Source organism: Oncorhynchus mykiss, chromosome 5, assembly GCF_057628025.1.
Source record: "Oncorhynchus mykiss isolate SJ-2025 chromosome 5, ASM5762802v1, whole genome shotgun sequence".
Lineage (NCBI taxonomy): Eukaryota > Metazoa > Chordata > Actinopteri > Salmoniformes > Salmonidae > Oncorhynchus > Oncorhynchus mykiss.
In genome coordinates this window covers 93,272,321-93,299,820 of record NC_143026.1, presented here as the reverse complement: position 1 = coordinate 93,299,820, position 27,500 = coordinate 93,272,321, and the positions used below count along the sequence as shown (strand labels likewise).

Sequence of the window (27,500 nt, the reverse complement as noted above, 5' to 3'; positions counted from 1 at the left end):
GATTCATATGGGTTCATAGTTTCATAAGGGTTCATATAGATTCACATAGATTTGTATAGGTTCATATGGGTTCACATAGATTCATATAGGTTCACATTGGTTCATATAGGTTCATATGGGTTCATATGAGTTCATATAGATTCATATAATCTGTTCAACCTCATTTCAGATCAATATATTCAGTCACTTATTCCAACATCACATTTTAATTGAATAAAAATATACTCATGCATAGATCTGCTACAGGTAGATAAACACAGAGCATAGATCTGCTACAGGTAGATAAACACAAAGCATAGATCTGTTGCAGGTAGATAAACACAGAGCATAGATCTGTTGCAGGTAGATAAACACAGAGCCTGCGTCCTAAACAGAACTCTATTCCCTATATAGTACACTATTTTTGCCCAAGGCCCAAAGGGGCACTATGAAGAGACTACGGTGGCATTTTGGACACAACTAGACATTCACTATAGTAGATGATGCCGAGTTTTAAGACATGCAGACAGTCTCTAGGAGATCCACAGCATTACTAATATCCATCAAACACAGATGGCTCTTCTAGCAAACAGAAGTGCTATAAATAGGACTAAATATAGCAAACGCATACATAATGTGTTTACTTTTCTGCACTCGCATCTCTCTGCTGTTTGACAGCACAGTGAGTAGGGCTTTGTTTACTATGAATAATGTAGTAGATTAAAAAGGGGAAGACTAAATTAATCAAAGTCCTATTTGACATAAGGAGACCAAATTAAAAAGGAAACAGTTGGTGGATCTCCGCCGCCGCTGTAAATCTGTACATGGCATGGCAGTTTCCAAATAGGGCTACAGAGACGAATGTATCACTGAACTCAACATGCAACCATTTCAAAGATTTTGCTGAGTTACAGTTCGTATCAGGAAATCAGTCAATTTAAATAAATTCATGAGGCCCTAATCTATGGATTTCACGTGACTGGGAATACAGATATGCTTCTGTTGGTCACAGACACCTTAAGTGTGGATCAGAAAACCAGTCAGTATCTGGTGTGAACAGCATTTGTCTCATGTAGCGCAAATACATCTCCTTCGCATAGAGTTGATAAGGCGGTTTATTGTGGCCTGATTCAATGGCTGCGCAAAGTTGCTGTTAGGTGACATGTCTGGTGACCATGGAAGAACAGGGACACAGGAATTTCCAGGAATTTCATCGTCAGGGACTGGGAGACTAGTCTAGATCGAGGGACAGATGAACGGAGCAAAGTACTCAGAGATCCTCGGTGAAAACCTGCTCCAGAGCACTCAGGACCTCAGACTAGGGTGAAAGTTCACCTTCCAACAAACAACGACCCTAAGCACACAGACAAGACAACGCAGGAGTGGCTTTGAGACAAGTCTCTGAGTGTCCTTGAGTGGCCCAGCCAGAGCCCGGACTTGAACCCGATCGAACATCTCTGGAGAGACCTGAAAATAGCCGTGCAGTGTCGCTTCCCATCCAACCTGACAGAGCTTGAGAGGATCTGCAGAGAAAATTGGGAGAAACTCCCCAAATACAGGTGTGCCAATCTTGTAGCGTCATACTCAAGAAGACTCAAGGCTGTAATCGGTGCTTCAACTGTCACGCCCTGATCTGTTTCACCTGTCTTTGTGATTGTCTCCACCCATCTCCAGGTGTCACCTGTTTTCCCCATTATCCCCTGGGTACCTATTCCTGTGATCCCTGTCAGGTGTCACCTGTTTTCCCCATTATCCCCTGGGTACCTATTCCTGTGATCCCTGTCAGGTGTCACCTGTTTTCCCCATTATCCCCTGGGTACCTATTCCTGTGATCCCTGTCAGGTGTCACCTGTTTTCCCCATTATCCCCTGGGTATTTATTCCTGTGATCTCTGTTTGTCTGTTACTAGTTCATCTTGTTTTGTCAACCAGCATGTTTTCCTGATTTTTCCTTTTCTCTGTTTTGCTAGTCCTCCCGTTTTTGACCCTTGCCTGCCCTGACTCTGAACCCGCCTGCCTTACCATACTGCCTGCCCTGACCTCGAGTCTGCCTGCCACTCTGTACCTCCTGGACTCTGACCTAGTTTATGATATTCTCGTGCCTGCCCCTTGGATTATAATAAATATCAGAGACTCAAACCATCTGCCGCCCGTGTCTGCATCTGGGTCTCGCCCTGAATAAAGGGTCTGAATCCTTATGTCATTGTGATGAAAAACATTTATGAGCAAACGTTTTTTTTTTAAGTGTTTTTGCTTTGTCATTATGGGGTTTTGTGTATAAATCAAATTTTAATTTTATTTTTTTTAACTAGGAAAGTCAGTTAAGAACAAATTCTTATTTACAATGTGGGCCTACACCGGCCAAACCCGGACGATGCTGGGCCAATTGTGATGAGGGAGAAAAAAAAACATTGGAATCCATTTTAGAATAAGGCTGTAAAAAAACTAAATGTGGACAAAGTCAAGGTGTCTGAATAGATTCTGAATCCACTTTACTTCCATTCATGTTTTTGACTGGTATCTTCAGGCGAGTCTTGTGAGGCCTGTGGGCAGTCGTAGAACAAAACAACTGACATGTGTTTGTGAGAATCTCATCTTTAGTGAGAGTGTGTAGCCCAATCTGTTGGGACACTACAGGCAGAAGTTGGCAGATTGGCTGTACCGATACTTCCGATACGCTTGCGGTGTGTGTAGGAGACTGTGTGTGTGTAGTGTATGTGTGTGTAGGAGACTCCAGAGGGGAGATGAGTGTGTAGGAGACACCAGAGAGGAGAGGAATATCTAGGAGACTCCAGAGGAGTGTGTGTAGGAGACACCAGAGAGGAGAGGAGTATCTAGGAGACTCCAGAGGAGTGTGTAGTAGACACCAGAGAGGAGAGGAGTATCTAGGAGACTCCAGAGGAGTGTGTGAAGGAGACTCCAGAGAGGAGTGTGTAGGAAACTCCAGAGAGGAGAGGAGAATCTAGGAGATTCCAGAGAGGTGTGTGTAGGAGACCAGAGAGGGAGGAGTGTGTAGGAGACTCCAGAGAGAAGAGGAGTGTGTAGGAGACTCCAGAGGAGTGTGTAGGAGACTCCAGAGAGGAGTATCTAGGAGACTCCAGAGAGGGAGGAGTGTGTAGGAGACTCCAGAGGGGAGAGGAGTGTGTAGGAGACACCAGAGAGGAGAGGAGTATCTAGGAGACTCCAGAGGAGTGTGTGTAGGAGACTCCAGAGGGGAGACGAGTGTGTAGGAGACTCCAGAGAGGAGAGGAGTGTGTAGGAGACTCCAGAGAGAAGAGGAGTGTGTAGGAGACTCCAGAGGAGTGTGTAGGAGACTCCAGAGGAGTGTGTAGGAGACTCCAGAGGAGTGTGTGTAGGAGACTCCAGAGGGGAGAAGAGTGTGTAGGAGACTCCAGATAGGAGAGGAGTGTGTAGGAGACTCCATAGAGGAGAATCTAGGAGACTCCAGAGGGGAGAAGAGTGTGTAGGAGACTCCAGAGAGGAGAGGAGTGTGTAGGAGACTCCGGAGAGGAGAATCTAGGAGACTCCAGAGGGGAGAAGAGTGTGTAGGAGACTCCAGAGAGAAGAGGAGTGTGTAGGAGACTCCAGAGAGGAGAATCTAGGAGACTCCAGAGGGGAGAAGAGTGTGTAGGAGACTCCAGAGAGAAGAGGAGTGTGTAAGAGACTCCAGAGAGGAGAATCTAGGAGACTCCAGAGAGGGGAGGAGTGTGTAGGAGACTCCAGAGGAGTGTGTGTAGGAGACTCCAGAGGGGAGAGGAGTGTGTAGGAGACTCCAGAGAGGGGAGGAGTGTGTAGGAGACTCCAGAGAGAAGAGGAGTGTGTAGGAGACTCCAGAGAGAAGAGGAGTGTGTAGGAGACTCCAGAGAGGAGAATCTAGGAGACTCCAGAGAGGGGAGGAGTGTGTAGGAGACTCCAGAGGAGTGTGTGTAGGAGACTCCAGAGAGGAGAGGAGTGTGTAGGAGACTCCAGAGGGGAGAGGAGTGTGTAGGAGACTCCAGAGGGGAGAGGATTGTGTATGAGACTCCAGAGAGCAGAGGAGTGTGTAGGAGACTCCAGAGAGGAGAGGAGTGTGTAGGAGACTCCAGAGAGGAGAGGAGTGTGTAGGAGACACTGCAGAGGGACCAACCTCATTGGGTGAAAACAGCCCTACTGTGTCTATGAACACAGCCTCAGGCTTTCTGCTCTGCTGTGATGTCGAGGGCTTGGAAGTAAATCAACATGAATGTGTCATACCTTGATCTGTTTCACCTGTCTTTGTGATTGTCTCCACCTCCCTCCAGGTGTCGCCCATCTCCCCTCATTATCCCCTGTGTTCTCTGTTTGTATGTTGCCAGTTCGTCTTGTCAAGTCAACCAGCGTTTTTTTGTGTCAGCTCCAGTTTTTCCCCCAGTCTCTCTTTTCTCAAGCTCATGGTTTTTGACACTTGATTGTCCTAACCCTGTACCCGCCCACCTGACCACTCTGCCTGCCGTCCTGTCCTGTACCTTTGCCCCTGTTGCTGTAATAAACATTGTTACTTCGACACGGTCTGCTTCTGGGTCTAACCCTTGATACCTGATAGAAAGCATCAAATTAAACATTGCTTGTTCTCCTGCTCACCCTCATCCATGGTACATTTGTTGATTACACTATTCGAGTTCATACTATTAATGTTGAAGACATGTGACACGGGGCGGCAGGGTAGCCTAGTGGTTAGAGCGCTGGACTAGCAAGTTCAAATCCCCGAGCTGACAAGGTACAAATCTGTCGTTCTGCCCCTGAACAGGCAGTTAACCCACTGTTCCTAGGTCGTCATTGAAAATAAGAATGTGTTCTTAGCTGACTTGCCTAGTTAAATAAAGGTAAAAATATATATATTTAAAAAAAAACATGTATTCTGTGATGTGTAGCTGTCTTACCTTCTTGGGGGAGAAAACTCCCACAGTTCCTCCATCTTCCCTCATGGCCACACCCATCTCAGCCAGCAGGGCCTCTCTGTGGAAGAGAACAGAGAGTTGTGATGTCATCCAATGTAGCGCTTCTGACTCTGGACCACATGCCCCCTGACGAGGGGGGGGGGGGGGGGGGGGTTCTGTCTATGACCCCTGCTCTGTCTATGACTCTGCTCTCTGCCCCCCCCCCCCCCCTTCTCTACATTTCTCACTGTACTGTCAAAAAATGTTTAATTACAAAATGCTTCTTTGCCAGATTCATAAAAAAAAGAAAAAAAAGTGAATTGACAGTTTTACAATGGTCTCCTAATCTTCATGGTCCTTGGAGCCAGATACTGTAGGGGCCTTTCAATGGTCTCCTAATCTTCATGGTCCTTGGAGCCAGATACTGTAGGGGCCTTTCAACGGTCTCCTAATCTTCATGGTCCTTGGAGCCAGATACTGTAGGGGCCTTTCAATGGTCTCCTAATCTTCATGGTCCTTGGAGCCAGATACTGTAGGGGCCTTTCAACGGTCTCCTAATCTTCATGGTCCTTGGAGCCAGATACTGTAGGGGCCTTTCAATGGTCTCCTAATCTTCATGGTCCTTGGAGCCAGATACTGTAGGGGCCTTTCAATGGTCTCCTAATCTTCATGGTCCTTGGAGCCAGATACTGTAGGGGCCTTTCAATGGTCTCCTAATCTTCATGGTCCTTGGAGCCAGATACTGTAGGGGCCTTTCAATGGTCTCCTAATCTTCATGGTCCTTGGAGCCAGATACTGTAGGGGCCTTTCAATGGTCTCCTAATCTTCATGGTCCTTGGAGCCAGATACTGTAGGGGCCTTTCAATGGTCTCCTAATCTTCATGGTCCTTGGAGCCAGATACTGTAGGGGCCTTTCAATGGTCTCCTAATCTTCATGGTCCTTGGAGCCAGATACTGTAGGGGCCTTTCAATGGTCTCCTAATCTTCATGGTCCTTGGAGCCAGATACTGTAGGGGCCTTTCAATGGTCTCCTAATCTTCATGGTCCTTGGAGCCAGATACTGTAGGGGCCTTTCAATGGTCTCCTAATCTTCATGGTCCTTGGAGCCAGATACTGTAGGGGCCTTTCAATGGTCTCCTAATCTTCATGGTCCTTGGAGCCAGATACTGTAGGGGCCTTTCAATGGTCTCCTAATCTTCATAGTCCTTGGAGCCAGATACTGTAGGGGCCTTTCAATGGTCTCCTAATCTTCATGGTCCTTGGAGCCGGATACTGTAGGGGCCTTTCAACGGTCTCCTAATCTTCATGGTCCTTGGAGCCAGATACTGTAGGGGCCTTTCAATGGTCTCCTAATCTTCATGGTCATTGGAGCCAGATACTGTAGGGGCCTTTCAATGGTCTCCTAATCTTCATGGTCCTTGGAGCCGGATACTGTAGGGGCCTTTCAATGGTCTCCTAATCTTCATGGTCCTTGGAGCCAGATACTGTAGGGGCCTTTCAACGGTCTCCTAATCTTCATGGTCCTTGGAGCCAGATACTGTAGGGGCCTTTCAATGGTCTCCTAATCTTCATGGTCCTTGGAGCCAGATACTGTAGGGGCCTTTCAATGGTCTCCTAATCTTCATGGTCCTTGGAGCCAGATACTGTAGGGGCCTTTCAATGGTCTCCTAATCTTCATGGTCCTTGGAGCCAGATACTGTAGGGGCCTTTCAATGGTCTCCTAATCTTCATGGTCCTTGGAGCCAGATACTGTAGGGGCCTTTCAATGGTCTCCTAATCTTCATGGTCATTGGAGCCAGATACTGTAGGGGCCTTTCAATGGTCTCCTAATCTTCATGGTCCTTGGAGCCAGATACTGTAGGGGCCTTTCAATGGTCTCCTAATCTTCATGGTCCTTGGAGCCAGATACTGTAGGGGCCTTTCAATGGTCTCCTAATCTTCATGGTCATTGGAGCCAGATACTGTAGGGGCCTTTCAATGGTCTCCTAATCTTCATGGTCCTTGGAGCCAGATACTGTAGGGGCCTTTCAATGGTCACCTAATCTTCATGGTCCTTGGAGCCAGATACTGTAGGGGCCTTTCAATGGTCACCTAATCTTCATGGTCCTTGGAGCCAGATACTGTAGGGGCCTTTCAATGGTCTCCTAATCTTCATGGTCATTGGAGCCAGATACTGTAGGGGCCTTTCAATGGTCTCCTAATCTTCATGGTCCTTGGAGCCAGATACTGTAGGGGCCTTTCAATGGTCTCCTAATCTTCATGGTCCTTGGAGCCAGATACTGTAGGGGCCTTTCAATGGTCTCCTAATCTTCATGGTCATTGGAGCCAGATACTGTAGGGGCCTTTCAATGGTCTCCTAATCTTCATGGTCCTTGGAGCCAGATACTGTAGGGGCCTTTCAATGGTCTCCTAATCTTCATGGTCCTTGGAGCCAGATACTGTAGGGGCCTTTCAATGGTCTCCTAATCTTCATGGTCCTTGGAGCCAGATACTGTAGGGGCCTTTCAATGGTCTCCTAATCTTCATGGTCTTTGGAGCCAGGTACTGTAGGGGCCTTTCAATGGTCTCCTAATCTTCATGGTCCTTGGAGCCAGATACTGTAGGGGCCTTTCAATGGTCTCCTAATCTTCATGGTCCTTGGAGCCGGATACTGTAGGGGCCTTTCAATGGTCTCCTAATCTTCATGGTCCTTGGAGCCAGATACTGTAGGGGCCTTTCAATGGTCTCCTAATCTTCATGGTCCTTGGAGCCAGATACTGTAGGGGCCTTTCAATGGTCTCCTAATCTTCATGGTCCTTGGAGCCAGATACTGTAGGGGCCTTTCAATGGTCTCCTAATCTTCATGGTCCTTGGAGCCAGATACTGTAGGGGCCTTTCAATGGTCTCCTAATCTTCATGGTCCTTGGAGCCAGATACTGTAGGGGCCTTTCAATGGTCTCCTAATCTTCATGGTCCTTGGAGCCAGATACTGTAGGGGCCTTTCAATGGTCTCCTAATCTTCATGGTCCTTGGAGCCGGATACTGTAGGGGCCTTTCAATGGTCTCCTAATCTTCATGGTCCTTGGAGCCAGATACTGTAGGGGCCTTTCAATGGTCTCCTAATCTTCATGGTCCTTGGAGCCAGATACTGTAGGGGCCTTTCAATGGTCTCCTAATCTTCATGGTCCTTGGAGCCGGATACTGTAGGGGCCTTTCAATGGTCTCCTAATCTTCATGGTCCTTGGAGCCAGATACTGTAGGGGCCTTTCAATGGTCTCCTAATCTTCATGGTCCTTGGAGCCGGATACTGTAGGGGCCTTTCAATGGTCTCCTAATCTTCATGGTCCTTGGAGCCGGATACTGTAGGGGCCTTTCAATGGTCTCCTAATCTTCATGGTCCTTGGAGCCAGATACTGTAGGGGCCTTTCAACGGTCTCCTAATCTTCATGGTCCTTGGAGCCAGATACTGTAGGGGCCTTTCAATGGTCTCCTAATCTTCATGGTCCTTGGAGCCAGATACTGTAGGGGCCTTTCAATGGTCTCCTAATCTTCATGGTCCTTGGAGCCGGATACTGTAGGGGCCTTTCAATGGTCTCCTAATCTTCATGGTCCTTGGAGCCAGATACTGTAGGGGCCTTTCAATGGTCTCCTAATCTTCATGGTCCTTGGAGCCAGATACTGTAGGGGCCTTTCAATGGTCTCCTAATCTTCATGGTCCTTGGAGCCAGATACTGTAGGGGCCTTTCAATGGTCTCCTAATCTTCATGGTCCTTGGAGCCAGATACTGTAGGGGCCTTTCAATGGTCTCCTAATCTTCATGGTCCTTGGAGCCAGATACTGTAGGGGCCTTTCAATGGTCTCCTAATCTTCATGGTCCTTGGAGCCAGATACTGTAGGGGCCTTTCAATGGTCTCCTAATCTTCATGGTCATTGGAGCCAGATACTGTAGGGGCCTTTCAATGGTCTCCTAATCTTCATGGTCCTTGGAGCCAGATACTGTAGGGGCCTTTCAATGGTCTCCTAATCTTCATGGTCCTTGGAGCCAGATACTGTAGGGGCCTTTCAATGGTCTCCTAATCTTCATGGTCATTGGAGCCAGATACTGTAGGGGCCTTTCAATGGTCACCTAATCTTCATGGTCCTTGGAGCCAGATACTGTAGGGGCCTTTCAATGGTCACCTAATCTTCATGGTCCTTGGAGCCAGATACTGTAGGGGCCTTTCAATGGTCACCTAATCTTCATGGTCCTTGGAGCCGGATACTGTAGGTGTCTTTCTTGACTATCTGCAGGCAGGTCTATACTGTAAGTAGAGATGTAGAAGCTGAAAGAACTCACCTTTCCATTCTGATGGCTTCTGTTCTGCGAAGTTTCTCCTCCCAGGTCTCATTGAGCTCTGCGATGATTTTCTCTGTTTCCTGATGAAATCACAAAATCATTCATATCTGAGGGTGTGTCAACTCCCTCACCCCCCCCAGAGTCTATGTTCAATATGTGGGGCGAGGGGTATTATGAATGACTGTAATCAATGAATTAATCGATCAGTCAATTAATCAATAAATTAATCAACCAATCCGTGTTCAGTTCACCTTGAGTCTCTCGATGGCCTGCTCGCTGCCAGGGCTGATCATGATGCGGTCGTGGAGGCTGGCGATAGATCCGGCTCGACTGGAAAGGGCGGACAAAGAGGGGGAGGGGCTCATCCCCGTCATGGCATTGGTCACTGTGGAGAGATCATAATTTTGATTGACAGATTAGCGATTATTGTCATTATTCTTAAAATTGGATAGGTCTGTCAGGCGGGGCACAGGAAACAGGCGGGCAGGACAGGAAGTGGGGATAGAGCAGGGACAGGGAGGTAAGAAAGATGGAGAGAAGCGGAAAGAATATAGAAAAAGACAGAGGACAGAAGACAGAAGACAGATAACAGAGGACAGAGGACAGAGGACAGAAGTAGCTTGAAATGAATCTGAAACACAAAGTGAAACATTAACTGAGAGTAAGAAGGACACCAGAAAGAGAAGACAGAAGCAGCCCTGCATGCAGAAAGCCACGCAAAAAAAGAAGAAGAACACAAAATATATGGCAGTAATGGGCATACAGAGAGACTGGAGGGGCTAAGCTAAAATAATAAGATCTAACATCAAGCCAGATGCTCAATATGCCATCGAGCTTCAAGCAAAGCATTAGCAGTCAGTGAGACCTATCAGAATCCTCAATTCAACACTGTCACCCATCTTCCTGAATGAGGTTAGTGCCCTACTGCATACAACACTACATGTATTGTCAGTCTAAAGCACTATTCAATCTATTGACTCTACATCAAGCTCTCCATCTCAAGGCCAAAAGCATGTTTGAATAAAAATATAACGATGAAACACCACACTAAGAACACACAAAAGACTGGACTGTATTGTATTGACAGGGGCTGTGGTTTCCTTCCTTACAGGCCACTAGCCACCAGCCTCTAGCCTCTAGCCTCTAGCCACTAGCCACTAGCCTCTAGCCACTAGCCACTAGCCTCTAGCCACTAGCCACTAGCCTCTAGCCACTAGCCACTAGCCTCTAGCCACTAGCCACTAGCCAGACCATACTATGGACATCAAATGTCATCTAAAAGCTAATGAGATTCACTAACTGCTTCACCAGCTACTCTAAAAACCATTCTTACCAAAACATATTACTGTAAAAACCATCCTTACCTAAACATATTACTGTAAAAACCATCCTTACCTAAACCTATTACTGTAAAAACCATCCTTACCAAACCTATTATTGTAAAAACCATCCTTACCAAAACATAATACTGTAAAAACCATCCTTACCTAAACATATTACTGTAAAAACCATCCTTACCAAACCTATTCCTGTAAAAACCATCCTTACCAAACCTATTCCTGTAAAAACCATCCTTACCAAACCTATTCCTGTAAAAACCATCCTTACCAAACCCTATTACTGTAAAAACCATCCTTACCAAACACTATTACTGTAAAAACCATCCTTCCCAAACCGATTACTGTAACAGGAAATCCTCTTCTACTGCAGAGTACCAAGCGGAAGGTCTTCCGTTGAAAAGCAGATAGAACAGGGATTGACTGTGCTGTAAGTGAGGTTTGAGATTCATGACTGTACTAACGGATTACTGATCACCCTAAAATGTTGTTGATTTTCCAATCTCGCAGATTTTACAAGAGCTTCACATTCTCTATCAAATGATATCTGGTTATATTAAGAAAGCCAGTGTTTTGTCACGGTTCACTATGTGAACGCAATATACTAAAAGGGAATTTTGACGTGGTTCATTTGGGAATAATGTGCTGAAAGGTCTCTGCAACCTTGTATGGAACAACGACTCTCAGCATTGCAGTTGGTTCTGGTAGAGCAACACAGAGGAACATAGTAGGCAGGCGGGTGTTGCTATAGCAACACAGAGGAACATAGTAGGCAGGCGGGTGTTGCTATAGCAACACAGAGGAACATAGTAGGCAGGCAGGTGCTGCTATAGCAACACAGAGGAACACAGTAGGCAGGTAGGTGCTGCTATAGCAACACAGAGGAACACAGTAAGCAGGCAGGTGTTGCTATAGCAACACAGAGGAACACAGTAGGCAGGTAGGTGTTGCTATAGCAACACAGAGGAACATAGTAGGCAGGCGGGTGCTGCTATAGCAACACAGAGGAGCACAGTAGGCAGGTAGGTGCTGCTATAGCAACACAGAGGAGCACAGTAGGAAGGTAGGTGCTGCTATAGCAACACAGAGGAACACAGTAGGCAGGTAGGTGCTGCTATAGCAACACGGAGGAGCACAGTAGGCAGGTAGGTGCTGCTATAGCAACACAGAGGAACACCGTAGGCAGGTAGGTGCTGCTATAGCAACACGGAGGAGCACAGTAGGCAGGTAGGTGCTGCTATAGCAACACAGAGGAACACCGTAGGCAGGTAGGTGCTGCTATATCAACACAGCAACCAATTCAAAGAAAAACACCAGTCCGTATACTTTCTGTTAAGCCAAGATGGCACACAACACTTCTACCACCATACATTTGGAGGCCATCTGTTGAAACACAGTAGCTAATAGCAATGTAAAAAAAAATGAGATAGCAAACTACAGTAGAGAGAAACAGTAGAGAGAGAAACAGTAGAGAGAGAAACAGTAGAGAGAGAAACAGTAGAGAGAGAAACAGTAGAGAGAGAAACAGTAGAGAGAAAAAGTAGAGAGAGAAACAGTAGAGAGAGAAACAGTAGAGAGAAAAACAGTAGAGAGAGAAACAGTAGAGAGAGAAACAGTAGAGAGAGAAACAGTAGAGAGAGAAACAGTAGAGAGAGAAACAGTAGAGAGAGAAACAGTAGAGAGAAACAGTAGAGAGAGAAACAGTAGAGAGAGAAACAGTAGAGAGAGAAACAATAGAGAGAAACAGTAGAGAGAGAAACAGTAGAGAGAGAAACAGTAGAGAGAGAAACAGTAGAGAGAAAAACAGTAGAGAGAGAAACAGTAGAGAGAAAAACAGTAGAGAGAGAAACAGTAGAGAGAAACAGTAGAGAGAGAAACAGTAGAGAGAGAAACAGTAGAGAGAAAAAGTAGAGAGAAACAGTAGAGAGGAACAGTAGAGAGAGAAACAGTAGAGAGAGAGAAACAGTAGAGAGAGAAACAGTAGAGAGAAAAAGTAGAGAGAGAAACAGTAGAGAGAGAAACAGTAGAGAGAAACAGTAGAGAAAAACAGTAGAGAGAGAAACAGTAGAGAGAGAAACAGTAGAGAGAGAAACAGTAGAGAGAAAAAGTAGAGAGAGAAACAGTACAGAGAGAAACAGTAGAGAGAGAAACAGTAGAGAGAGAAAGAGTAGACAGAGAAACAGTAGAGAGAGAAACAGTAGAGAGAGAAAGAGTAGACAGAGAAACAGTAGAGACTGAGAAACAGTAGAGAGAGAAACAGTAGAGAGAGAAACAGTAGAGAGAGAGAAACAGTAGAGAGAGAAACAATAGAGAGAAACAGTAGAGAGAGAAACAGTAGAGAGAGAAACAGTAGAGAGAGAAACAGTACAGAGAGAAACAGTACAGAGAGAAACTGTAGAGAGAGAAAGAGTAGAGAGAGAAACAGTAGAGAGAGAGAAACAGCAGAGAGAGAAACAGTAGAGAGAGAAACATGAGAGAAACAGTAGAGAGAAACAGTAGAGAGAAAGAGTAGAGAGAAACAGTAGAGAGAGAAACAGTAGAGAGAGAAACAGTAGAGAGAAACAGTAGAGAGAGAAACAGTAGAGAGAAACAGTAGAGAGAAACAGTAGAGAGAGAAACAGTAGAGAGAGAAACAGTAGAGAGAAACAGTAGAGAGAGAAACAGCAGAGAGGAACAGTAGAGAGAAACAGTAGAGAGAGAAACAGTAGAGAGAGGAACAGTAGAGAGAGAAACAGTAGAGAGAAACAGAGAGAAAGAGTAAAGAGAAACAGTAGAGAGAAACAGTAGAGAGAGAAACAGTAGAGAGAGAAACAGTAGAGAGAGAAACAGTAGAGAAACAGTAGAGAGAAACAGTAGAGAGAGAAACAGTAGAGAGAGAGAAACAGTAGAGAGAGAAACAGTAGAGAGAGAAACAGTAGAGAGAAACAGTAGAGAGAAACAGTAGAGAGAGAAACAGTAGAGAGAGAAACAGTAGAGAGAGAAACAGTAACACACATTTCAAACCAGCAATGTCAGTGCCAAGCGCTGGCCCCTTGTATGCTAGGAGAGAAAGAGAGAGAGAACACAGAGAAAGACAAGAGGAGAGACAGGAAAACAAAACTGTGAGGGATTCACTCATTCACTCAGTGTTAGCTGAACAGCTGGTGCCAACATACTGGTTCTGCTAACATACTGGTTCTGCTAGCATTCTGGTTCTGCTAGCATACTGGTTCTGCTAGCATTCTGGTTCTGCTAGCATACTGGTTCTGCTAGCATACTGGTTCTGCTAACATACTAGTTCTGCTAACATTCTAGTTCTGATAACATACTGGTTCTGATAACATACTGGTTCTGATAACATACTGGTTCTGCTAGCATGCTGGTTCTGCTAACATACTAGTTCTGCTAACATTCTAGTTCTGATAACATACTGGTTCTGATAACATACTGGTTCTGCTAGCATACTGGTTCTGCTAACATACTAGTTCTGCTAACATTCTAGTTCTGATAACATACTGGTTCTGATAACATACTGGTTCTGATAACATACTGGTTCTGCTAGCATGCTGGTTCTGCTAACATACTGGTTCTGCTAGCATACTGGTTCTGCTAGCATACTAGTGGTGCTAACACACTGGTTCTGATAACATACTGGTTCTGCTAGCATATTGGTTCTGCTAGCATTCTGGTTCTGCTAGCTTACTGGTTCTGATACCATACTGGTGGTGCTAACATACTGGTTCTGCTAGCCTACTGGTTCTGCTAACATACTGGTTCTGCTAACATACTGGTGGTGCTAGCATACTGGTTCTGCTAGCCTACTGGTTCTGATAACATACTGGTTCTGCTAACATACTGGTGGTGCTAACATACTGGTGGTGCTAGCATACTGGTTCTGATAACATACTGGTTCTGCTAGCATACTGGTTCTGATAACATACTGGTTCTGCTAGCATACTGGTTCTGCTAGCATACTAGTTCTGACAACATACTGGTTCTGCTAGCATACTGGTTCTGCTAGCATACTGGTTCTGATAACATACTGGTTCTGATAACATACTGGTGGTGCTAACATACTGGTTCTGCTAGCCTACTGGTTCTGCTAACATACTGGTTCTGCTAACATACTGGTGGTGCTAGCATACTGGTTCTGCTAACATACTGGTTCTGCTAGCATACTGGTTCTGCTAACATACTGGTCCTGGTAACATACTGGTTCTGCTAACCTACTGGTCCTGTTAACATACTGGTTCTGCTAACATACTGGTTCTGCTAGCATACTGGTTCTGATAACATACTGGTTCTGCTAGCATACTGGTTCTGATAACATACTGGTTCTGATAACATACTGGTTCTGATAACATACTGGTCCTGCTAACATACTGGTCCTGCTAACCTACTGGTTCTGCTAACATACTGAGCCAGGAAAATAAGACCAATCCACACACTCTTCTCTTAACCCACAGACGAGAGAGAGAGAGAGAGAGGGGGGGGGGGGGGGGTGAGGGAGAGAGAGAGAGAGAAAGAGAGAGAGAGAGAGAGAGAAATGACGAGGGGCACATATCTGTACATTTGTGGTGCACGTGGGGCACACATCTGCACACAATTTTCAGGGACACTACTTTGGCTCGTGGGCACTACTTCTAGCTAACAAGTATACAAAAGTACCCGAGAATCCCTTTAAGGTCATGTTAGGACCAAATGGCACCCTTATTCCCTATATAGTGCAATACTTTTGACCAGGGCCCTATGGCACCCTATTCCCTATGTAGTGCACTACTTTTGACCAGGGCCCATATTGAACTACATAGGAAATAGGATGCCATTTCAGAGTCAACCTTTATGAAAATGGTGGAAGGACAGCAGATTGGACAATCCCTTACTTTCGAGGATGTCTCCCAGTCCCTGGGATAGGAGGAGGTCCCTCAGGCGACACACCTCCTCTTTCAGCTCACGGACCAATCGGTTGTTAGGGTCCTCATTGATGACAGCGTTACAGCGGATCTGTTTGGCTCTATCTGCATACCTGATGTGGGAAGAGGAGCACCAACATGATGAGACCTGAGGAGGAAGGGAGGAGCACTGGGACCTGAGGAGGGGAGCACTGGGACCTGAGGAGGGAGGGAGGAGCACTGGGACCTGAGGAGGGGAGCACTGGGACCTGAGGAGGGGAGCACTGGGACCTGAGGAGGGGAGCACTGGGACCTGAGGAGGAGGGGAGCACTGGGACCTGAGGAGGAGGGGGAGCACAGGGACCTGAGGAGGAGGGGGAGCACTGGGACCTGAGGAGGAGGGGGAGCACTGGGGCCTGAGGAGGAGGGGGAGCACTGGGACCTAAGGAGGGGAGCACTGGGACCTGAGAAGGAGGGGTGCACTGGGACCTGAGAAGAGGAGAGGAGCACTGAGACCTGAGAAGGAGGGGTGCACTGGGACCTGAGAAGGGGAGAGGAGCACTGAGACCTGAGAAGGGGAGAGGAGCACTGGGACCTGAGGAGTGGAGCACTGGGATCTGAGGAGGGGAGAGGAGCACTGGGACCTGAGGAGGAGAGAGGATCACTGAGACCTGAGGAGGGGAGAGGAGCACAGGGACCTGAGGAGGGGAGAGGAGCACTGGGACCTGAGGAGGGGAGAGGAGCACTGGGACCTGAGAAGGGGAGAGGAGCACTGACATGATGAGATCTGAAGAGGAGAGAGGAGAACTGGGACCTGAGGAGGGGAGAGGAGCACCGAGACCTGAGGATGGGAGAGGAGCACAGGGAACTGAGGAGGGGAGAGGAGCACTGACATGATGAGATCTGAGGAGGGGAGAGGAGCAATGGGACCTGAGGAGGAGAGAGGAGCACTGAGACCTGAGGAGAGGAGCACTGGGACCCGAGGAGGACAGAGGAGCACTGACATGATGAGATCTGAGGAGGGGAGAGGGGCACTGGGACCTGAGGAGGGGAGAGGAGCACTGAGACCTGAGGAGGGGAGAGGAGCACTGAGACCTGAGGAGGGGAGAGGAGAACTGGGACCTGAGGAGGGGAGAGGAGCACTGAGACCTGAGGAGGACAGAGGAGCACTGAGACCTGAGGAGGACAGAGGAGCACTGACATGATGAGATCTGAGGAGGGGAGAGGAGCACTGGGACCTGAGGAGGGGAGAGGAACACTGGGACCTGAGGAGGGGAGAGGAGCACTGAGACCTGAGGAGGGGAGAGGGGCACTGAGACCTGAGGAGGGGAGAGGGGCACTGAGACCTGGGGAGGGGAAAGGGGCACTGGGACCTGAGGAGGGGAGAGGAGCACTGAGACCTGAGGAGGGGAGAGGAGCACTGAGACCTGAGGAGGGGAGAGGAGCACTGAGACCTGAGGTCTCATCATATTAGTGCTCCTCTGTCCTCCTCAGGTCTCATCATGTCAGTGCTCCTCTGTCCTTCTCAGGTCTCATCATGTCAGTGCTCTTCTGTCCTCCTCAGGTCTCATCGTGTCAGTGCTCCTCTGTTCTCCTCAGGTCTCATCATGTCAGTGCTCCTCTGTCCTCCTCTGTCCTCCTCAGGTCTCATCACATATGCAAAAAAGTGGCATCTCCTGAGTGGGTACTCGATTACACCATTCAGCAGTGTAACACTGTAGCTGTAACTTTGAAGGGTGTTTGAAGAGTGGAGCTGACACAGAGAACAAGCCCTGGAGGAAAACATCATCTGTTGTTATGCAATACGAAGATAGGTCTCTTTACAGGGCCTTGTCCTTCAAATCATCACTGATCAGCTGCTGTGTGGTAGAGAGGGAGAGAGAGAGAAATAGGGAGAGAGAGAAAGAGGGAGAGAGAGAGAGAGAGAAAGAGGGAGAGAGAGAGAAAGAGGGAGAGAGAGAGAGAAAGAGGGAGAGAGAGAGAAAGAGCGAGAGAGAGAGAAAGAGCGAGAGAGAGAGAAAGAGGGAGAGAGAGAGAAAGAGGGAGAGAGAGAAAGAGGGAGAGAGAGAGAGAAAGAGGGAGAGAGAGAAAGAGGGAGAGAGAGAGAAAGAGGGAGAGAGAGAGAAAGAGGGAGAGAGAGAGAGAGAGAAAGAGGGAGAGAGAGAGAAAGAGGGAGAGAGAGAGAGAGAGAAAGAGGGAGAGAGAGAGAAAGAGGGAGAGAGAGAGAAAGAGGGAGAGAGAGAGAAAGAGAGAGAGAGAGAGAGAAAGAGGGAGAGAGAGAAAGAGGGAGAGAGAGAGAAAGAGGGAGAGAGAGAGAAAGAGGGAGAGAGAGAGAAAGAGGGAGAGAGAGAGAAAGAGAGAGAGAGAGAGAAAGAGGGAGAGAGAGAGAGAGAGCGAGAGAGAGGTGACAGCATTGCAGGTGTGCAGGTGACAGCATTCCCTCCCCCATATGCCCCCCTAGGCACAACTATGACAACATAACAAACAAAAACGGGTCACAACTCCTGCAGCTCTGTTGCACGCTGGGTATGTACATAGTCAATGGTAGGCTTCGAGGGGACTCCTATGGTAGGTACACCTATAGCTCATCTCTTGGCAGTAGTACTGTAGACTACTTTATCACTGACCTCAACCCGGAGTCTCTCAGAGCGTTCACAGTCAGCCCACTGACACCCCTATCAGACCACAGCAAAATCACAGTCTACTTGAACAGAGCAATACCCGATCACGAGGCATCAAAGCCAAAGGAACTGAGTAACATTAAGAAATGCTATAGATGGAAGGAATGCAGTTTGGAAACCTACCAAAAAACAATTAGGCAACAACAAATTCAATCCCTTTTAGACCATTTCCTGGGTAAAACATTCCACTGCAATAGTGAAGGTGTAAACTTGGCAGTATATTTGACCTCTCAGCTTCCCTATCAAATCTAAAAATCTCAAATAGAAAACCGAAGAAAATGAACAACAATGATAAATGGTTTGATGAAGAATGCAAAAATCTAAGAAAGAAATTGAGAAACCTGTCCAACCAAAAACATAGAGACCCGGGAAACCTGAGTCTACGCCTTCACTATGGTGAATCACTAAAACAATACAGAAATACACTACGGAAAACGAAGGAACAACACGTCAGAAATCAGCTCAATGTAACTGAAGAATCCGTAGACTCTAACCACTTCTGGGAAAATTGGTAAACACTAAACAAACAACAACACGAAGAAGTATCTATCCAAAATGGAGATGTATGGGTAAACCACTTCTCCAATCTTTTTGGTTCTTTAACAAAGAATAAAGAGCAAAAACATATACATGATCAAATACAAATCTTAGAATCAACTATTAAAGACTACCAGAACCCACTGGATTCTCCAATTACAATGAATGAGTTACAGGACAAAATAAAAACCCTCCAACCCAAAAAGGCCTGTGGTGTTGATGGTATCCTCAATGAAATGATCAAATATACAGACAACAAATTCCAATTGGCTATACTAAAACTCTTTAACATCATCCTTAGCTCTGGCATCTTCCCCAATATTTGGAACCAAGGACTGATCACCCCAATCCACAAAAGTGGAGACAAATTTGACCCCAATAACTACCGTGGAATATGCGTCAACAGTAACCTTGGGAAAATCCTCTGCATTATCATTAACAGCAGACTCGTACATTTCCTCAATGAAAACAATGTACTGTGCAAATGTCAAATGGGCTTTTTACCAAATTACCGTACAACAGACCATGTATTCACCCTGCACACCCTAATTGACAACCAAACAAACCAAAACAAAGGCAAAGTCTTCTCATGCTTTGTTGATTTCAAAAAAGTCTTCGACTCAATTTGGCATGAGGGTCTGCTATACAAATTGATGGAAAGTGGTGTTGGGGGTAAAACATACGACATTATAAAATCCATGTACACAAACAACAAGTGTGCAGTTAAATTGGCAAAAAACACACACATTTCTTCACACAGCGCAGTGGGGTGAGACAGGGATGCAGCTTAAGCCCCACCCTCTTCAACATATATATCAATGAATTGGTGAGGGCAGTAGAAAAGTCTGCAGCACCCGGCCTCACTCTGCTAGAATCTGAAGTCAAATGTCTACTGTTTGCTGATGATCTGGTGCTTCTGTCACCAACCAAGGAGGGCCTACAGCAGCACCTAGATCTTCTGCACAGATTCTTTCAGACCTGGGCACTGACAGTAAATCTCAGTAAGAACAAAATAATGGTGTTCCAAAAAAGGTCCAGTCGCCAGGACCACAAATACAAATTCCATCTAGACACTGTTGTCCTAGAGCACACAAAAAACTATACATGCAAGAAGCCTAAACATCAGCGCCACAGGTAACTTCCACAAAGCTGTGAACGATCTGAGAGACAAGGCAAGAAGGGCCTTCTATGCCATCAAAAGGAACATACATTTCAACATACCAATTAGGATCTGGCTAAAAATACTTGAATCAGTCATAGAGCCCATTGCCCTTTACGGTTGTGAGTTCTGGGGTCCTCTCACCAACCAAGACTTCACAAAATGGGACAAACACCAAATTGAGACTCTGCATACAGAATTCTGCAAAAATATCCCCCGTGTACAATGTAAAACACCAAATAATGCATGCAGAGCAGAATTAGGCCGATACCCAACAATTATCAAAATCCAGAAAAGAGCCGTTAAATTCTACAGCCACCTAAAAGGAAGTGATTCCCAAACCTCCCATAACAAAGCCATCACCTACAGAGAGATGAACCTGGAGAAGAGTCCCCTAAGCAAGCTAGTCCTGGGGCTCTGTTCACAAACACAAACACACCCCACAGAGCCCCAGGACAGCAGCACAGTTAGACCCAACCAAATCATGAGAAAACAAAAAGATAATTACTTGACACATTGGAAAGAATTAACAAAAAAACAGAGCAAACTAGAATGCTATTTGGCCCTAAACAGAGTACACAGGCAACCAGTGAAGAACACACACCATTGTAAATACAATCCATATTTATGCTTATTTATTTTCCCTTGTGTACTTTAACCATTTGTACATTGTTACAACACTGTATATATATAATATGACATTTGTAATGTCTTTATTGTTTTGAAACTTCTGTATGTGTAATGTTTACTGTTCATTTTTATTGTTTACTTCACTTTTGTATATTATCTACTCCACTTGCTTTGGCAATGTTAACACATGTTTCCCATGCCAATAAAGCCCCTTGAATTGAGAGAGAGAGAGTTCTCTCATCCTTTTATTCTTGTACCTGAGTGTGCTGAGAGTCTCGTCATAGTTGATGTCAGCTGGACTGAGAGCAGCAACCATGGCAGTTCGAGAGTTTCCCCCTGAGCAAAACAGAAGATCAGAAGAATTAGGGTCTATCAGATTGATTAAGACCGTTTACATACGTAGGATTTATATGAAGTCAGCAAGATTTTTTTCTGGGCTCAGAGTTAGTAAACTAGTCTGAATGTTCATTGAGCAAGGTGAGGTAATACGTCTATTGATCAATTGTCAATCTAAGTTACATAATAAAACCATTCCCGTCAAAATCCTTCAATTTAAGCTAAATATATCAGATTTTGTGGGCTGCGTCTCAGTCCACCGCATCCTCCGATGTCGGCCTTCCGCATCTGCGGTGAAAGGTAGCCGCGCTACAGCTTTGTTCGTCAGACCACGAGACGTCCTGACAGTTGGTCTTCTCACGAGAAAGTCTGAAGTGTCTGAACCGTTTGTCCTACAAACTAATATGACCCCTCTATGGAAAGATGGGACTCTCACGGACACGATGTGTCACGGGACTCGTCTGAAGGCAACCCGTAAAAAAAAATGAATGGAAGTGTGGAGGTAGTTTAGTGCCAACAAAAAAAGAATATGTGTCCCAAAAAAACCGACAATATTTCCTGAGCTTTCTTATATGGCCTAACTATAGGACAGACACTTCAAAACCGTATTCCATAATGTGTTGCCATTCATGAATGTTTCATTCAATGCGGCTCTATGAGCTATAGTATCAACGGACAAATACAATATTTTAACTAATCATAAAAATAACGGTTCCTACCTAAATTGATACCTAAAAGGGGTCCTAAAATTCAGAATCAAATAGCTAAATGATCCGTGGTATGACCATATTAAAACAATTCCATATGCTAGCTTAGTTAACGGTTCCTACCTAAGTTCTCTCTCAGTAGCCAGGTCAACATAGAGTCTCTGTAAAGTTAGTTCCCACCTAAGTTCTCTCTCAGTAGCCAGGTCAACACAGAATCTCTGTAAAGTTAGTTCCCACCTACGTTCTCTCTCAGTGGTCAGGTCAAAACAGAATCTCTGTAAAGTTAAAGGTTCCTACCTAAGTTCTCTCTCAGTAGCCAGGTCAAAACAGAATCTCTGTAAAGTTAAAGGTTCCTACCTAAGTTCTCTCTCAGTAGCCAGGTCAACACAGAATCTCTGTAAAGTTAAAGGTTCCTACCTAAGTTCTCTCTCAGTAGCCAGGTCAAAACAGAATCTCTGTAAAGTTAAAGGTTCCTACCTAAGTTCTCTCTCAGTAGCCAGGTCAACACAGAATCTCTGTAATGTTAATGTCACGCCCTGACCTTAGTTATCTTTGTTTTCTTTATTATTTTGGTTATGGTGTGACGAGGGTGGTATGTGTGTTTTTGTATTGTCTCTGGGTTTTTGTAGTCTAGGTGTTTATATGTCTACGGTTGCCTAGAATGGTTATCAATCAGAGGCAGCTGTTTATTGTTGTCTCTGATTGGGAATCATATTTAGGTAGCCATATTCCTTATCTGTGGGTTATTGTTTATGCATAGCTGCCTGTGTCAGCACTAGTGTTTATAGCGTCACGTTCATTTTTATTGTTTTGTTAGTTTGTCTAAGTATTCTTCGTTTTAATAAAAGAAGAATGCATTAATCTCACGCTGCACCTTGGTCTCATCGTTACAATGAAAGTGACAGTTAAAGGTTCCCACCTAAGTTCTCTCTCAGTAGCCAGGTCAACACAAAATCTCTGTAAAGTTAGTTCCCACCTAAGTTCTCTCTCAGTAGCCAGGTCAACACAGAATCTCTGTAAAGTTAGTTCCCACCTATGTTCTCTCTCAGTAGCCAGGTCAACACAGAATCTCTGTAAAGTTAGTTCCCACCTAAGTTCTCTCTCAGTAGCCAGGTCAACACAGAATCTCTGTAAAGTTAGTTCCCACCTAAGTTCTCTCTCAGTAGCCAGGTCAACACAGAATCTCTGTAAAGTTAGTTCCCACCTAAGTTCTCTCTCAGTAGCCAGGTCAACACAGAATCTCTGTAAAGTTAGTTCCCACCTAAGTTCTCTCTCAGTAGCCAGGTCAACACAGAATCTCTGTAAAGTTAGTTCCCACCTAAGTTCTCTCTCAGTAGCCAGGTCAACACAGAATCTCTGTAAGGGATGTGACTCTCCACTTTCTTTTTCTTCTTGTTCTTATTTTGTGCAGAATCCTACAAAAAAAGTGAATAATAAAAGAGAAACGTTATTTTCCAGCCTATATTTGTAAAACTAAATATTAATGATCCATGTGTATAAATATAACTCATCCATACCACTTCGGCCAAGGCAGAGATGACTTTCCCCAGAGTGGTCAGAGATTTGTTGATGTTTGCTCCTTCCTGTAACAGGACAAAGGACAGCAAAAATATTTTTCAATGGAAGTCGAAGAATAATATGGCCAAACGCAACTCAATCGCCTCACAAGAAAAAAGATACCCCTAGGTAAACACCAAAAAACTCACTACGAGCAGTACATAACATGTTTAATAATTCAAATGTATTCATTACACAAAGACTGAAAACTAGAAAAATGGAAACTTGAAAACTATGTAACAAAGAAGCAGAGGGAGAGGAAGAGGAAGAAGAGGATGAAGGGACAGAGGAGGAAGAAAGACAGAGGAAGGAGAAAGACAGGACGAAGACGGAGAGGATGAAGAGGCAGAGGATGAAGAGACAGAGTAGGAAGAACGACAGAGGAAGGAGAAAGACAGGATGAAGACGGAGAGGATGAAGAGGCGGAGGATGAAGAGGCAATGTAGGAAGAAAGACAGAGGAAGGAGAAAGACAGGATGAAGATGCAGAGGAGGGAGAAAGACAGAGGAGGGAGAAAGACAGGATGAAGAGGCGGAGGATGAAGAGACAGAGGAGGGAGAAAGACAGAGGAAGGAGAAAGACAGGATGAAGACGGAGAGGATGAAGAGGCGGAGGATGAAGAGGCAATGTAGGAAGAAAGACAGAGGAAGGAGAAAGACAGGATGAAGATGCAGAGGAGGGAGAAAGACAGAGGAGGGAGAAAGACAGGATGAAGAGGCGGAGGATGAAGAGACAGAGGAGGGAGAAAGACAGAGGAAGGAGAAAGACAGGATGAAGGGGCAGAGGAGGGAGAAAGACAGAGAAAGGAGAAAGACAGGATGAAGAGGCAGAGGAGGGAGAAAGACAGAGGAAGGAGAAAGACAGGATGAAGACAGAGAAGATGAAGAGGCAGAGGATGAAGAAGCGGAGGATGAAGAGACAGAGGAGGGAGGAAGACAGAGGAGGGAGAAAGACAGGATGAAGACGGAGAAGATGAAGAGACAGAGGAGGGAGAAAGACAGAGAAAGGAGAAAGACAGGATGAAGACGGAGAGGATGAAGAGGCAGAGGATGAAGAAGCGGAGGATGAAGAGACAGAGGAGGGAGGAAGACAGAGGAGCGAGAAAGACAGGATGAAGACGGAGAGGATGAAGAGGCAGAGGAGGGAGAAAGACAGGATGAAGACGGAGAGGATTAAGAGGCAGAGGAGGGAGAAAGACAGGATGAAGACGGAGAGGATGAAGAGGTAGAGGAGGGAGAAAGACAGGATGAAGACGGAGAGGATGAAGAGGCAGAGTAGGAAGAAAGACAGAGGAAGGAGAAAGACAGAGGAAGGAGAAAGACAGGATGAAGAGGCAGAGGATGAAGAAGCAGAGGATGAAGAGGCGGAGGAGGGAGAAAGACAGAGGAGGGAGAAACCTTGAGCCGGGTCCCTTTGGCGCCTGTAGAGTCGGCCCTCTCGCTGCCGGCCAAATCCACCAGGCTGATTTTGCTGACCTGTGACAGAAATGTCAATGGGAGTGCAGGGATATGCATTAGCTAAACTAAAATCCTTTATTCTCACAGTTGGCAGCAACAGTTGGCACCAGTCAACCTCCTTCACAATGTCACAGACACATTATCAAGTGCCCTCACAGGCACATGTAGGGCGACAAGTGACTTTTTTCCAATTAGCTTTAAAGCCTCAATCCTTAATTCGTTTTTTCAGTCCAATAGCACCCAATAACTCTTTTTCCTTATATGCAGCTGAGGGATGAGGCTGGAGCAACTAAAACCAATCTGAAATTGATAAATGGAGCTATGGACGCAAGCACTGATAACAAAACAACAAAACAGCAATTCATAAAAAAAAAAATTATGTCCTTGAAATCACAGAGTTCAAGCAGTTTACAGAGAGCTTTGGATGAATCTCAGAATAATGTCCCTCTGTTTCTCTAGTCCTCTCTCCTCACATCCCTCTGATGTTTTAAAGGCAGTGTAGCACCTCATTTTTCCCTCAATGCCAGAAACTCATTTAATAATAGTAACTTAGAGCACTTGATTTAAATCCATTATTTATAATACTATAATGTTATTCTAAAAGTTGGGTTTGTTATTTTCTCCAAATCAACTCTAACTTTCGGGGGGGGGGGGGAATCCCTACAAAACACCTAAGGTCACCCACCGTCACACGATTATTATTTTTTTTTAAATGTAGTAAAACGTGGGATACATTTGTGAGAATAAGGCGTCCGCTCGTCAATCTGAAGGGCACATTTCATCCCTGGAGGTCACGGAGGTCACTGTTACTGTATAGAGCAAGGGGCGGGGGGGGGGGGGGGGGGGGGGTTGTGCGTTGGACTAAATCGGCCATTCTGTGGCGCCAGGAGGACAATGACCCATCACACCTCCAGGCTGTGTAAGTGCTATTTTGACCAAGAAGGAGAGTGATGGAGTGCTGCATCAGGATGAAACCAATTGAGATGGTTTGGGATGAGTTGGTCTGCAGAGTGAAGGAAAAGCAGCCAACGAGTGCTCAGCGTATGTGGGAACTCCTTCAAGACTTTTGGAAAATAATTCCAGGTGAAGCTGGTTGAGAGAATGCCAGGAGTGTGCAAAGTTGTCATCAAGGCAAAGGGTGGCTACTTTGAAGAATCTCAACTATAAAATATATTTTGATCTGTTTAACACTTTTTTGGTTACTACATGATTCCATATGTGTTATTTCATAGTTTTGATGGCTTCACTGTTATTCTGAAATGTAGAAAATAGTCAAAATAATCAAAAACCTGTGAATGAGTAGGTGTGTCAACTTTTGACTGGTACTGTAGCTATCTTAGTTTGTCACTGGTATGGGCTAGTAAATATCCTAAACCTAGACAACTAGACTGATAGCTGCAAACTTAAACCAAACATTCTTGCTACTGTTCACTCAAATACGTATTTCCACAGGTAATTGATTAAATTCAATGTTTATTCTATAAACATTCTATATGTTGTTGTCATATTCTAGGGAAATCCTCACAGCCATGTAAACCATGTACAGTAGGCTACTACAGCCAATATGTTCCCCCAACGTGTGAGTCATAGAACCCATGTATATTAGTTATTGTAAACTGGGTGGTTCGAGCCCTGAATGCTGATTGGCTGACAGCTGTGGTTTATCAGACCGTATACCACGGGTATGACAAAACATGTATTTTTACTGCTCTAATGACTTTGGTAACCAGTTTATAATAGCTATAAGGCACCTCGTGGGTTTGTGGCATATGGCCAATATACCGCGGGCTGTATCCAGGTACTCCGCGTTGAGTCGTGACTAAGAACAGCCCTTAGCCGTGGTACATTAGCCATATACCACTTCCCCTCGGGCTTTATTGCTTATTAATACAGCAACAACTACATACATATCTGTTAGGGTCTATTATCTGATACCTGGACTTTAAGAAGAACGTGAGGAGAGCGGAAGCAAGGAGATTCAAACCTGGTTACACTTCACTGCATAGTATGAAGTGAGATCTTTCTGTCCGAGACGGCGGCCCTTACCTTCTCAGAGGTGTTATCGGTCTCAGCATCGTGTCGTTTCTGAGTGAAGATGATGTTGAACACAGCGTGGGAGCGACTGCTAGTCTCGTTCATGTTGGTGGCGGCAACCGTCCTGCAGAGAAGAAGAGAATGTTGGGGTCACGTTCACTTGACACCAAAATTGAAGAAAACTGACGGAAACAGGATTTACCTTTCCTGGACTTGTCCAATAATTTTTTTTAAATTTGTCCCGTACCGTGTGCCCCACTGAACATGACCCTGATCTGTGTCACTTCAACAACACCACAGAACATCCTGTATGATGTCACACCACAGAACATCCTGTATGATGTGGTACCACAGAACATCCTGTATGATGTCACACCACAGAACATCCTGTATGATGTTACACCACAGAACATCCTGTATGATGTCACACCACAGAACATCCTGTATGATGTGACACCACAGAACATCCTGTATGATGTCACACCACAGAACATCCTGTATGATGTCACACCACAGAACATCCTGTATGATGTCACACCACAGAACATCCTGTATGATGTGACACCACAGAACATCCTGTATGATGTCACACCACAGAACATCCTGTATGATGTCACACCACAGAACATCCTGTAAGATGTAACACCACAGAACATCCTGTAAGATGCAACACCACAGAACATTCTGTATGATGTCACAACACAGAACATTCTGTATGATGTCACAACACAGAACATTCTGTATGATGTCACACCACAGAACATCCTGTATGATGTCACAACACAGAACATTCTGTATGATGTCACACCACAGAACATCCTGTATGATGTCACAACACAGAACATTCTGTAAGATGTAACACCACAGAACATCCTGTATGATGTCACAACACAGAACATCCTGTATGATGTCACAACACAGAACATCCTGTATGATGTCACACCACAGAACATCCTGTAAGATGTAACACCACAGAACATCCTGTAAGATGCAACACCACAGAACA

At 45.4% G+C, this 27,500-nt stretch overlaps 1 protein-coding gene across 17 annotated transcripts in view; it reads right to left on the bottom strand.

Annotated features, from left to right (window-relative positions):
* LOC110523050 (kinesin-like protein KIF1A) overlaps positions 1 to 27,500 on the bottom strand; it is a 145,273-nt gene that overhangs the window by 75,166 nt on the left and 42,607 nt on the right. For 15 of the 17 annotated variants that reach the window (XM_090236434.1, XM_090236438.1, XM_090236436.1 and 12 more), the window contains exons 7-15: positions 26,507 to 26,618; positions 24,401 to 24,478; positions 22,964 to 23,029; positions 22,765 to 22,861; positions 20,661 to 20,739; positions 15,388 to 15,530; positions 9,440 to 9,573; positions 9,189 to 9,268; positions 4,877 to 4,952 (exon numbers count right to left, since the gene is read on the bottom strand). In XM_090236434.1, the coding sequence (XP_090092560.1) occupies positions 4,877 to 4,952; positions 9,189 to 9,268; positions 9,440 to 9,573; positions 15,388 to 15,530; positions 20,661 to 20,739; positions 22,765 to 22,861; positions 22,964 to 23,029; positions 24,401 to 24,478; positions 26,507 to 26,618 (865 nt within the window). Of the gene's footprint in view, positions 1 to 4,876; positions 4,953 to 9,188; positions 9,269 to 9,439; positions 9,574 to 15,387; positions 15,531 to 20,660; positions 20,740 to 21,569; positions 21,631 to 22,764; positions 22,862 to 22,963; positions 23,030 to 24,400; positions 24,479 to 26,506; positions 26,619 to 27,500 lie in introns of those variants that run through there. The other 2 variants (XM_090236449.1, XM_090236450.1) reach the window with 1 other exon arrangement.